General features: G+C 41.2%; 1 protein-coding gene across 1 annotated transcript; it reads right to left on the bottom strand.

The window, feature by feature from the left end:
* Positions 1–16: 16 nt before the first annotated feature.
* Positions 17–3,655, bottom strand: LOC145446733 (beclin-1-like). The gene has a single exon (XM_080325087.1). The coding sequence runs from the start codon at positions 2,956–2,958 to the stop codon at positions 1,525–1,527; it is 1,434 nt and encodes a 477-aa protein (XP_080181213.1). The 5' UTR covers positions 2,959–3,655; the 3' UTR covers positions 17–1,524.
* Between the last annotated feature and the right edge of the window lie 10,142 nt (positions 3,656–13,797).

The raw sequence follows: 13,797 nt of genomic DNA, 5'->3' as shown, positions 1-13,797 counted from the left end.
ATCAGGAGGTTGAGCATCTGAAATCGGCAAATATATTCTTATACAAGAGAAAAATCAGTTGAAGGAAATTTATGTCAATAACAAGATAAAACAGTCACAGGACTAACATTGCATTTGAAAAACTTATACATATCAACCATCACTGAACATTAGCCCTCTGCATGTAAACGTAGAGATTGATCACACAGAAAGCATACAGTCTGTTATATGAACATCAATCCATTTGAAGGACCATAAACGATCAAATGAAAGACGGCAATCGAATTCCAAATGTGGGCTGCAATAAATTGTGGTCACAGAAGACAGATATATATAACACATCAATCGGTTAAAAAATCAGTATTATTCCAAATTCGTATCGGTCATAGGCTACTTTCAATTTTAAACTTGGACAGTTCTATGAATGTGAGACTTTGTAAGTCAATATTCAAGACATCACAGCGTTCCCTCCATATTCAGAAAAGATTGAAGAGATTTTGCCCATGTTATAATTTTATTACCAATGAAAAACCAATCCTTCAGCGTTGTTAAGCTACTAATCAAATATTGATAACAGACAATTGTACTAATACCAACATAAATATGCCTGGATGCCATCTTCATGTCTAACAGATAATTAGAACAATTAACTCCAAAATCGCTGAAATAAATTATACATTCTTGGTAACTGTACGATACTCCAAGTCAGTCTCCAACCTCCGAGTCCGCAGGTCACATCGGGCCCAGTGGGCTGCAGGTTCGAGACAGAGTAGGTACTAATATTAAGCGCTGGATGTCTGTACCTCATTGTCACTGGTTCTACATAAGCGATGCTTTACAAAAGTCTAGAATCAGAGTGGGCCCGTCTTATAAGTTGGCAGATCAGGAATCATAAATATCAATGTGGCCTGCTGTCAAATGACCACGGGTGTTGAACACGATGTTTATAACAAGCGCAAACAACAATAGCTTGGTGAAGAATAGACTCCAAACTCGAACCACATATACCCATTCGAATGAGATTTCTCATATTTTGTTACCAACTTCAACTTTGATGTTACAAATTAATACAAGAAGCATCAACCATCCAGTTGCATCCATCCATGCTTCATATCGACATGATTACAATACGATATTGATAATTCCCAAGATTAGTCGGGTCAGCATATATCCGGCCTGCCTACTACAAATTGTCGTCATCCACCCCACAAGTCAAAAAAGCGCAAACACTAGATTTGAATTAATATAATCCTATCGCCAAGATGGATATTCGAATTATCAACAGGAATCACCAAGATGATGTCTTTATTGTAATACAGACTCGTCGCACAATACAGAATCATCGTTTTTTCAAGCTCAAATTTTGCTTCGTAGTTTCTAGAAGAAAAAACTCAAAAGAGTCAATATTTGGAATGCATGCGCTTCCGACAAGTCACAGACACTTTATCATATCTGATTATCGTCATCACTCTGCTACAACACGGTTCAAACCCAATGACAGGTAGCCTACATAATTGAGAGGGCATTATGTAACTGAAAACTTCGTCACTTGCTCCCAGAGGAAGTCGACGGAAATTCTGACGACACCCACGCCAGTCCCCATTTCAAATTGGTGAGCATAAACTTCAAAGCTTTCGTCCAGTTCTCGTCGGAATTAAACTGCAGTTTGATCTGATACGCGTCGCCAGTGCCGGATGGGTCTTCGATCTTCCCGTTGTCCATTTTGTACGGCAGCTTCAAATCCTTGTTACTCCTCTCGAGCTCCTCTTTGAATTGCTGAAGGCAGTGCAGAAACGCGATCATCCCTTGATCGAATTTACCGTCCCATAATAGACGAAAACGGCTACTCCCGTACAGCGGCAGGTCTTTGGGCTTATTCTCTAGCGTTTGTATGTACGAGTGATTGCCGAAAGGCACGAGACGGTACTTCTGCAGTTGCAGGCCGATTTTTTTGATCAAAGACGCGAGCAGCAAGGTAGTCTGTCCCCACGCCGCATTTATCTCGTCCCATTCGACGGGCTTGTTGGGAAGCTTACCCAATCGAAATCCATTGATAGTGCCGAAAGAACCTGTGTGCCAAATATGGAAAGTCGCGTTAAACACATTAGTTTTGCGCAAACGTTTTAATTGCAATTCGGCATTCTGCATGTGATTCTCAACAGTCTTTTGTTCCCGGTCGATTTCGATTCGTTGCGCGCTAGATTCTGCGTTTAACTTCAGAAATTCCTTTTCTTCCGTTTTCAGCTTATCCCGTTGAATCTTCATTCGCTTTATTTGTTCTTTCGTATCATCCCTCTCGTTTTCAGTCTCTTCCAGTCGAGCGAGCAGTTCTCTCTCTTCCTCTTGCAGGCTTTTAAGTTCCTTGCCTAAAGAGTCGAGTTCCTCGGGCGTGGGGGAGCTATTTTTCAAGTCATCGCAGTATTTCAGATACAAGTCGGTCTCCGACTGCGCCTCGGTTAATTCCTTCGCCAACTGATTTAGAACTTGATCATTACATTCCTCGCAGAGGGGGTGGTCTAGAGAAGTGTTTGACGATATCACATCAAAGAGCTTGATAATGGTGTTGAGCTTGTGGCTGAAAGTGTCCATACTCGTATTAGTGACGTCACCAACCATTGTGAAACTTATATTGCTAGTGTAAGGCTTGGTACTGTTTCTACTAGCAGACATTATTGCTTCATTTTCTGTCTGAGAAGAATCTTGGTTGGCTGCTATGCCAGAAGAACGACCTTCCTCCAAAGGCCCGTCATCAAAAGGTTTCTCTTCCGATTGAGATTCGATAATAGATGTTACACTGGACTGGGTGCTGGTCTGGGGATTGGATTGTTTTGCAGCAGTGATGAGCTCCATAAAAGTCCGTTTATCGATGTTGCTGAAAGATGGGTCCAAATGCAGAATTTGTTTACATCTCGAACAGATAAAACGGATTTCATCAATGGAAGTAACCTCTTTCTCGGAAATCACGGATCCGTCGGACATGGTATAAGTTATCGTGAATCTGGAATGAAATATAAGTAAGAATTTAGTCTGTACATGGTACAGACAGTCTAGCGATTTGATATATCAACACTATATTTTCATAAATTAGGCTTCTAGTGCAGCGGTTCTCAAACTGGGTAGTGCGCACCTGGCCCTTTGGGGACATGAAATGAAGTATGAAGGGAAACAAGGCCGTCTGAGAATAATGATCTATTCTTGAACTATGAATGAGTTTGACTTGCTTACTGTGCCGAAACTATGAAGTGTTCAATAACTATTCTTTGAGTTCTGTATTAAACCCCAACAATTCTCCATACCATCCATTGCAGTACGCACCTATCAAGCCATCCTTGATTTTGACTGATACCAAATCTTGACTGAACTGATCAGTAAACAACTTTGAATTACAGCTGAAACACATATCAGCTATATCCATTCTTTATGGTAAGCAGTAAGGCAGAAGTTATGGCGCAAATAGTTATTTTCCTAATTGGCCAGGTCTTGCTTAACCTGCCTTGTGATCGTGAATATAAGTAACCAAGTCTGAATTTACGTGGCCAATTCATAGTACACATTTCTAGACCGCCTGGGTGCCAATGACCATGATTTTCAACGCTATGATCATTCATCAGCGCCAAGACTGGCTAATATATCAACGGACAGTCCAACAAGTTTAGTTCCGAAACTCCTAGCTAAACCCCAGGGATATCCCTACTAAAACCTAACCCTTGTATATAATGTACCAACCACATTCAAGTAAATAGGCTACAAGTCAGCGACGCGACCACTGAGTTGAGCCACCAGCTGGACTGCATCACTGTTTAGTGTTTATATTTACGTTCTGTAGTGAAGAGTGCAGTGAACTGGATAAGACCGTCGTCGTTTTCGGAGCAATAAATTTAAGCCCATCTCCTATGCTGCATACTAAAATACGTGTTTTCGAGTATGTGAGGACACTAGTCAATACATATCCAGAGCTGATTCACGTGTTGTAAATATGAATTGAAGTAGGAGGTAAACCCAGCAGTAGTTTTTTTTATTTATTTCAAAACAATCAATCAATCAGTTTGGAGTAGCTTTTAATATCAGACCATAGCAATTTACAGCTGTAAATTGCTATGATCAGACACCCACCTTAGTCTCTAGGCGAAGTAAAGAAGAGGCATGCACACTGAATGAAAAGCAGAAGTGGTCATAATAACGAAGTACTTCTACTTTTTGAAGTAGATTTTGCCAACTCACTACTTTTCAAGTAGTTATGATTGTAGACTACTTCTACTTCTACTTGAAGTTTTCAGTTTCGTAGGCAAAAATAAGCTTACTTACACTTGTGAACCTCCACTCCTACTTCTACTTGAGTAGAAATTTTGGCGTTACTTCTACTTCTACTTGAGTAGCGATGGTGACTACTTTGCCCACCTCTGATGAAAAGTAATGCAGAGGATATAAGACGCAAGCGACAAAATGAGGTGACATGTGGTGGAGGGCGAGGTTGATGTTAGGTCGTGGTCCGGTAATCATGAAGGCTGGCTAGTATTCATTTAGAAGAAATTGCTTGTATTTCGACTTGAATGCGGACATGCTCGACGACTGTCAGATAGCTTGCGAGATGATGTTCCACAATTGGGGTCCGGCATACTTGAAAGAGCGATGGTTTTTTTTTGTAATCCGTCCTGATCATATGGTAGTTGTTCTTCGATCGTTGACGCGCGTGTGCTGTGCTTAACTGCTTATGTGCGCTTTTGACTCGGAGGTGAAGTAGCCTAGTCGTTGAAATTTGAGTGACATTGACCGCAATGAATTGATACATAGACTTGGCAATTTTTAGGTTCCTTATATCTTCTATGTTTTGAATACCACATCTCATCCGTTCAAGATTGATGCGGAACAATCAAAGGCCATAAATTCTGCAATTGGCAAACACTTGTTGGATAATCTCGTCTGTGCGAAAAATTATCGAGACGACATATTTCGCATACTCGGAAAGGGTCGTTCACACTTTCATTTGTGTGCCTTGAAGTCGACTTTTATAAAAAATACACCAGCCAAGGCTGTGTCAACAAAAAGAGTTCGTGTATCATCTAAAAATAGTACATTGAAAGCTCTCATATTCGACATTTCAGGCTGGTGACGTCATATTTTGTGCTACGATTGTTGATATACGATGTTCTTTTGAATTCTCTACTACAGGGGTCACTAACCTTTCTGCAACCAAGGGCTATTTTTGGGTACTGATTGAAGCGACGGGCTACCATTTACTCCCGCCGTTTACCCGTGTCAGACACAATTTCCGCTTTGATATTCATAGCATTGGGCAGGTATCGCATAGCGGTAAGACTTCTAAGAGATTCTTTTAAATCAAAACATCTCATTTCAACCAGCTAGCCCCTAAGACGTTTTAAGAAATCACGAATTACTTCGCACCGTGTTTATATAAATTATATAACAACTGTAAGCTCAGATTTTAAAATAAATCTCGTCACACGTTTGACTGGACATCGTGTTTCTAAACCAGTCAGTGGGAGGCCTGGCATTGCATGCTATCAACTAGTGCGCTGTAATCTGGTATGTAACTTACACTGCAACTCTGAGTGAGTGTTCCAGATGAGCATTAGCGAGGCGTATTCTGTGTTTGTTATTTGATGAATGTCGTGCCCGCAAAGGCTGATTCACAACGATGAGTTGAACCAAACACGCTTGCAACCTTCATAGCTGCTGCGCATTCACAACTGTACTTTTCCGTGTCAACAAGGCACCAATAGTTTTGCCGCAGCCTTGTGGGCTTTGGGGTGGAGGTGATTTTGCAGTGGTACAATTTCAATCTCCAACTGTTCAGCATCCAGACATGTCAGATTTCATTATACCTGACAGCAGCATCGATTACAGAAAGTTAGAAACATGGTACTATAAATTGCGTTGAGTGTAAGAGAGACAAGCTGTGTCAAAGGATGCAATACACATTGGGCATACTGCATCTGCTATTACGTCACCGCCATCTGCTACACCAGATAGTAATGTTGTTTACTACTTTGGCATTGTCCGGGACGTCGAGTTTCCATAACGGAACCCCCCACCCTTTCAAGCAGACCGTGGATGGCATGCCGTCATATCGCCTGTATGAGCAGCAGAGATGAGCATGGATTAGGATTGGGTTTTGAAAAAACACGATGTGTGAAATTTTGTCGGATTTGGATTAGACATTTTTTTCGGAACGGATTAGGATTTGGATTGGATTTACCTATTTTCTGGGAGATTGAAATGTCATCATCATCATCATCATTGGTTTATTAGCAATTTTATCAGTTCAATACACCACAAAAATGCGATACAATGAAAAGACAGGAAGATGTCGAAGCGACAAGGAGTAGTCTATGGAATCTGACACCCACCTTGGCCTAGGCGATGTAAAGAGGAGGCATGCTCACTGAATGAAAGTAAAGAAGATAGAATAGAAAAAGAATGCGACAAGAAATAGGGCGGCATGTCATGGGAAGCGAGATCGATAGGTCAGTCGTGGTCCGGTAATCTTGAGGATGGACTGTATTTATTTAGTAGTAATTGTTTGTATTTCGACTTGAATGTGGACATGCTCGTCGACTGTCTGATGGCCGGCGGGATACTGTTCCACACATCAGGTCCGGCATATTTGATGGAGCGATGATCTTTTCGGTCGATCATATGATATTTGGACGACGTGGACGCGCGTGTGTTGTACTTGTGCGCTTTTGATTCAGAGGTAAAGAAGTCATTGAAATATTCGGGGCAACGACCGCAGTGAAACTGATACATAAACTTGGCGATTTCTAGTTTCCGCATATCTTCTATGTTTAGGACGCCAAATGTCGTGTGGCGAATGGCGACAAACTTTATTCAGATCAGTTATTAATGTACTTATGGTTACTAAGTTATCTTGAATCAAGTGAATCGTTGGTTGTGAAAGAAAATTTTCGAATCCCTCCATTGCAAAATTAGTTTTTTTTCTGAATTTCCAGTTGGAATCGGATTAGGATTGGACATGGACTTGAATATGAAAAAGTTATGGATTTGGATTTGGACTTGAAGGTTCGGATTTGGATTGGATTAGGACATAGAAATTTCAAATCCGCTCATCTCTGATGGGCAGTACGCCGTAGGCCTTTCCTAAGTCTTCGGTATCTTGTTATTCTACTACATGTTGGTGTTGGTATATTACTAATTGTAATTGGGGATATTTGATAGATAGATAGATCATTTATTAAATTTGTCTCACCAGGAAAATTTGAACATTCAAATAATCGAATGAGATATCATCATTTTAAGTGTTTATATATATGTATTGTCATTTCTAAGTCACATGTTATAGTGTGATTTGAACAACAATAGCTAAATCACTCAATTTATATCTTTAAAAGCTCACTGGTGATAATCTGACGAATATTGGCAAATGCTGCTATTCGATTTAGTTTTAGAACAGGCTCGCGGGCCACTCATCTGGTCCTTGCGGGCTACCTGGTGCCCGCGTATAATAAGCCCGGTACCCCAAATTTACCAAGATATCAATTCATTAGGAATAAGGGGTGTCTTACAAAAGCCTGGAAGTGTGCTGTGCTACAAGTCGGCGGTTACGGAATCAAAAATAAGAAATACCAGCCTGGTGTAAATGACCATTGTAATTGACCATGATTATCACAAACGACATAGGGTTGAGTATATCGTAAATGCCGATAACGCAAGTCTTCTCGTTTCGACCAACTCACGCGTAAGCTCCACTCTCGCACGCTGCGCTCTGCGCATACACGTATATAACATACAGTCACTAAAATGTGACGTAGTAAGCAAGTAGTGGGGAATCTCGACAGACTGGGGCCGCGGGTCACATTATCATGTAAGATGGAAAACTGTCCGGTGTCCGCGGGCCGGACAAATCCCTTCACGGGCGGTATGTTGCCCGCCCCTGGCTTAGGCGACCTAGAAAGGAGACGTACACACTGAATGAAAAGTAAACGAAGTTAATATAGAAAAGCAAGCGACAAAATTGAGGTGGCGTGTCACGTAAGGCGAGATCGATAGGTCAGGTCGTGGTCCGGTATAATCTTGAGGACGGACTAGTATTCATTTAGTAGAAATTGTTTGTATTTCCACTTGAATGTGGACATGCTCGTAGACTGTCGGAATGCCGGCGGTATACTGTTCCACACGTCAGGTCAGGCATCTTTGATTGAGCGATGATCTTTTCGGTTGACCATATGATAATTAGACGAAGTGGACGCGCGTGTGTTGTATTTGTGCGCTTTTGATTCCGAGGTAAAGAAGTCATTGAAATATTCGGGGCAATGCCCGCAGTGGAACTGATACATAAACTTGGCGATTTCAGGTTTCCGCATGTCTTTTATGTTTAGGACACCGAATCTCTCCAGCAGCGACTTGTTGGATAGACAACCAGGCCTCTTTGGGGCCCTGATATACGGAATACTTCATGCTGTAATTTTTGCAGAGGCTCGAGTGCAGTTTTACTGGCAGCCCCCCATCAGAGGATGCCATATTGTAACTTCGATTGAATTAAGGTTTTAAGCGAAAGCACAAGAATAATGCGATCTTCACCGTGATTTCGGTATATTGATTGCTGTGCGCTTATAAATGGTAAATCATTGTTATAGAACAGAATTTTAGGTGGGGCAATGCCCCAGTCGCCCTATAGGACAAGCCGCCACTGCCTATCCCCTGGTGCAGTCAAGCACAATCTTAAGATCTCAGCAATTCACTATACAACGTACAAATCAAAGTTGATTGTGGTTGTAAATATGAATATATAGGACGGCGTCATGACTTTCCCAAGTTTTACTCAAAGGAGGTGTGGTTTTGCGAAACATTGCAATTTTAGTTCTAGCACACAATGTTTGTTCTGTATATAGCTTGTAAAAACTGAAATAACTGATACTTTTTATAATCCCGACAATACGACACCTACTCCTACGTCATATGCTATAGTAGTCATCCGTATTTTTCTTTCATCCCGTATTTTCCTCTAGTTCAGGGGTTCTCAACCTGGGGGGCGCGAGAAATTTTTGTCAATTTTGTCAATGTCTGTATAAATTAGTGACTAAACATGTGTTTCACAATCATTATGAAGATACGATTATTGAAGATTAAACTTAATTCGTATTCTAGAAAGCTTGACAAACTCAAACTCCAGCAGTCGCGCTCAACGGAGTAGCCTATAGGCTGACTTCAACTTCATTTGAGCAATTTTTTTATATTCTTTGAAGATTTAGAGAAATTCGTGCGTGTAAGTCATTCATTACTTTATAGCTTTGGCAGTAGCCTAAATCTCTGTGCGCTAGGTATCTGTTGTTGATAGCTGGCGAACTGCACTGTCTAAGACAGACTTAGATGCAATATAGGTTGCCCGGTTTCGCCCTTAATTTGACTATAAATCAACACAATTTAATTCATTTCCAAAACTGATCAAATTTAGCATGGCAGGACAGAACGACGCCGTGCTCTCTGTAGTCACTACCAGCATCAGGATTAGTCTCAGTGCAACCTACCTTGAAATTAATTGATGTCCTTGTCAATGTTTTTTTGTTATTTTCAAACAAGTTTGGGGAAGTTTGTCAGAAATGTAAAAGACCAAACAACTTAAATGCGGATTCAAAATCGGCGTAAGATATATGTATACTATTATATCAGGGGTGGGCAGCCCGTACGGCCGCATGCGGCCGTAGAAGGGAATTTGTGCGGCCCTCGACTCCTAATTCAATTAGTATGTGTTGGCAGCCGACGGCAGAGCTGGATGCCATGACTGGTGACCAAATGCCCTAAAGTCCATGAGTGGACGGCCCAGAATAACGTTTGCATAAACGCCTCGAAAACCCAATTGCTGACAGTAAATTCAAAAAATAACCTAACCGTTAATATCGCTGGTCAGCCCGTTTCCAACACAGATAATGCCATATATCTCGGGGTTTTACTGGACTCGAACATGTCCTGGAAGAGTCATATTCAGTCCCTAGAAACTAAATTATCACCGAAGTGCGGCCTGTTCTACAGCCTTGGGCGCTTCATGCCAGCATGGGTTCTTCTGATACTCTTTAAATCCTTAATCCAATCGAAGTTACATTATGGCATCCTCTGTTGGGGGGCTGCCAGTAAAACTGCACTCAAGCCACTGCAGAAACTACAGCATAAAGTACTCCGAATCATAGCTAGGGCCCCAAAGGGGCCTGGCTGCCCATCCAATAAGTCGCTGCTGAAGAGATTCGGCGTCCTAAACATAGAAGATATGCGGAAACTAGAAATCGATAAGTTTATGTATCAGTTTCACTGCGGTCGTTACCCGAATACTTCAATGACTTCTTTACCTCTGAATCAAAAGCGCACAAGTACAACACACGCGTCCACGTCGTCCAAATATCATATGATCGACCGAAAAGATCATCGCTCTATCAAATATGCCGGACCTGATATGTGGAACAGTATCCCGTCGGCCATCCGGCAGTCGACGAGCATGTCCACATTCAAGTCGAAATACTAGCAATTACTACTAAATAGATACAGTCCATCCTCAAGATTACCGGACCACGACTGACCTATCGATCTCGCTTCCCATGACATGCCGCCCTATTTCTTGTCGCTTCCTTTTCTATACAATCTTCTTTACTTTCATTCATTGTGCATGCCTCCTCTTTACATCGCCTAGCCAGTGGTCGGGAACCTATGGCTCGCGAGCCATATATGGCTCTTTTGGGTATAAAATATGGCTCTTTGCCGAATATTTATTTTTGTACTGAATTGATCAATATTGCAGCGACTTGTTGGTAAATTTTCATCACGGCCGGAATAATTATTCTCGTGACAGTATAAACAAGTCTTTGAGAGGTAAAGACAATGCCGTCTTCATGTTTAGGGGCTCAGCCCCCCTCTTTTCAAAATCATGAAATTCAAGTTGCTGTCACGCCGGCGGTCAATATCACTCGCGAATTCTATGTAGGCTACTCGACTCGAAATCTTGAATTGTGCGACACGTTGATTAATCAAAGAGCATGGCAGACATCATGACGCCGAATTCAAAACGCTGTTTTCAAATACACAACACATTGTCTTCCTGATCTACGGCGCGAAATAAATAAACTGCCGTGGACGTGACATTCACAATTACAAAATCGAATTACAAACAACGCCATAGATATCTAGTATCCACGTTCCTGATTACTAAGTAGCTCTTAGTACCGGCGATAAAATGTATGCGTGCAGCGCAACGTTGTGTTACCGCCGGAAACCTTGACAATCGAGAAGTCGAGAAGTATTTCAATTTTCTGAATCAGTGTGACAGTTACATTCGATTAATATCAGTTATAATAAATTCTAAGGTACTTACGATGAATTGCGTTATCAATGGTGAGGCTTGGCCCGTCTGTGCCTTACCTCTCGTTTCGAGCTTTATTTTCGTACAATACATACCCGTTTTACAGAGAAAATATGACGCACACGTGGAATCCCATGTAGTGAGTTCGAATTACTGCTACCATGACGTGATGAATTTTCAATTGTGACGTAACAGTTGATTGATATGTATGGCTCTTTAGGAGTTGAGATGGAAAAATAATGGTCAATATGGCTCTTCGGACAAAAAAGGTTCCCGATCACTGGAGGCCAAGGTGGGTGTCCGATTCCATAGACAACTCCTAGTCGCTTCGACATCTTCTTTTCTTTTCATTGTATCGCATTTTTTGTGGTGTATTGAACTGATAAAATTGCTAATAAACCAATGATGATGATGATAGACATGCAAATTGCAATTACGAATTCACTCCCGAATTTTCGAGAGATTTTATTTAATCTTGAAATTTTCTTCGCGCTCCGCGCAATTCAACAAGACTTCATTTTTCGATTTTAATGCAGTAGCGCCCTTCTTAATTGGAGCAGGAATGGGAATCCTCAAGAAATAACAATTCATTCGCGGCTCCGCTCCGCGCGACAATATGCACTCCCAGCAGCTATTCATAACATTGCCACTCGCGATTTCGGTGCGCACAGTAGGACGTTGTGAAAAGTAGAATAGTCCGGAGTTCACCGGGAATGGATATGGACAGTTTGCCATAGGCATTTTGCGTCCAGATCGTTCATTGCGGCTATGCCCTGGAATGCGGCCTTAGGCTACATAAGTAATCGAAATGCGGCCATGATTAGCAGGAAGGTAGCCCACCTCTGTATTAGAAGATGTGCTCTTTTTGACATGACGATAAATGCAAGGGGGGTCAGGGGGCGCGATTTTTTTGACCATCGCCAAGGGGGGCGCGCGTCAAAAAAGGTTGAGAACCGCTGGTCTAGTTCAAATATAAATGAATTATCCCACAATCCCTTGATTGATATGCTGTTGATATAATATTGATAGGCGATTATATTATTCGCCAAAGATACTCAATTTTACAATGCGATATACAAGATACAATGCAATGTAATGTAATGAACAAATAGGATTGCAGTTCCCAAAATTTTAGTCTTCACGGATCCCCTCAAGTTTTAGCTCAATTATACTGCAACCGTCATCTGTCATATATAAAAATTTAATAATAAACAGAATAAATTGAAATTTGCAGAAATTGCGCTTTTCTTGAAAATGACTTCGTAACATATAAGAAATTCGTGAGGACTTTTATTGTTTCAAATCCAAATCACTTATTGGTATTTGTGCGCAGCGGTATGTAGCCTATGTCAGAAGTCAGTATTAAAACACGTTGTCGTGTTTTGGAGATCCGCGACTTCGATTTCATGGACAAGAGACGATAATCCACTTTCGCGGAGATAGGTGCGTATGGAAGCGACTGCGTAGGCCTAAAACGCGTAGTGCTTCCGACTACGAAAACGACCTTCGGTATGCTGACCACAACAGGCATGAGCCTAAATTGAGAAATTTGTTTTTAAATGAACAGAACACGTTCGTGCTGTCCAACATCTCTTCTTCAATTTATTTCTGAATAGAGGTGAAAATGAATTGCGTGAAGTAGTTTCAACCCCTTGCGGCGTATATCAGGAAAACTTCAGGAATTCTTTTCAATTCACTGTAAATGTTCATTAATCTATTGAGAGTTACAGCTCCAAATCCAGGAACTTTGAGAACATTGTGAAGTTACCTAGATTGTAAAGTGGTTTAGGTAGGGTTGTAACCGAGTCACAAAGCTCCGAGTCACAAGTCAATCTCACTTTTATAGTTTTGACTCGAGTCAAGTCGAGTCATTTTCAATTCACCACCGAGTCAAGTCCGAGTCCAAGTCAGCGGGCAGAGGGTCGAGTCCGAGTCATGGTATTATGACTCGAGCTCGAGTACAAGTCATAGTGTTGACTGGTCAGTTTCCAGTTAAAGTCTTGTTAAAACCCACTTTTTATAACTCTGTTTGGTGATATCGAATGGTTCACATTAATAGCACTGTGCAACAATTTTGTACAAAAAAATTGTTGACTTTGATTTTCCACTTGTTTTAGGCTAATTTTGGCGTGCTGATTCCGGAAATGCCGCTGGTTTTCTTCCATCACGTCAAGTTTTTGCTCTACAACATATGCCGAAAATATGCAAATTTTCACGAATATTACTTAGACCATATGTGTCATCTTTGAAATATTGTATTTTCTTTGTTCTTCAGACAATAAGGATGCAGAGCACATGCAACCCTGATACACATGTGCCACTGCTATATGTTTATGTCGGACAGCAGACATTTAAAAAAAACTAAAATCTCTTAATAGTTTCCCTGAAAACCTTGACATATAGTCAGAGATGGCCAAGGAGAAAATGTTCCCCGGCATCTGAAGATGATGGGGATAAGATACCAGAGTAGATTGGAGCTTATATATGTTAGCTGA

The sequence above is a fragment of the Botryllus schlosseri genome, chromosome 9 (assembly GCF_051294905.1).
Source record: "Botryllus schlosseri isolate E-star chromosome 9, Bs_hap1, whole genome shotgun sequence".
Classification (NCBI taxonomy): Eukaryota; Metazoa; Chordata; class Ascidiacea; order Stolidobranchia; family Styelidae; genus Botryllus; species Botryllus schlosseri.
The sequence above is the reverse complement of the archived record's forward strand: the minus strand, read 5'-3'. Positions and strand labels throughout refer to the sequence as shown.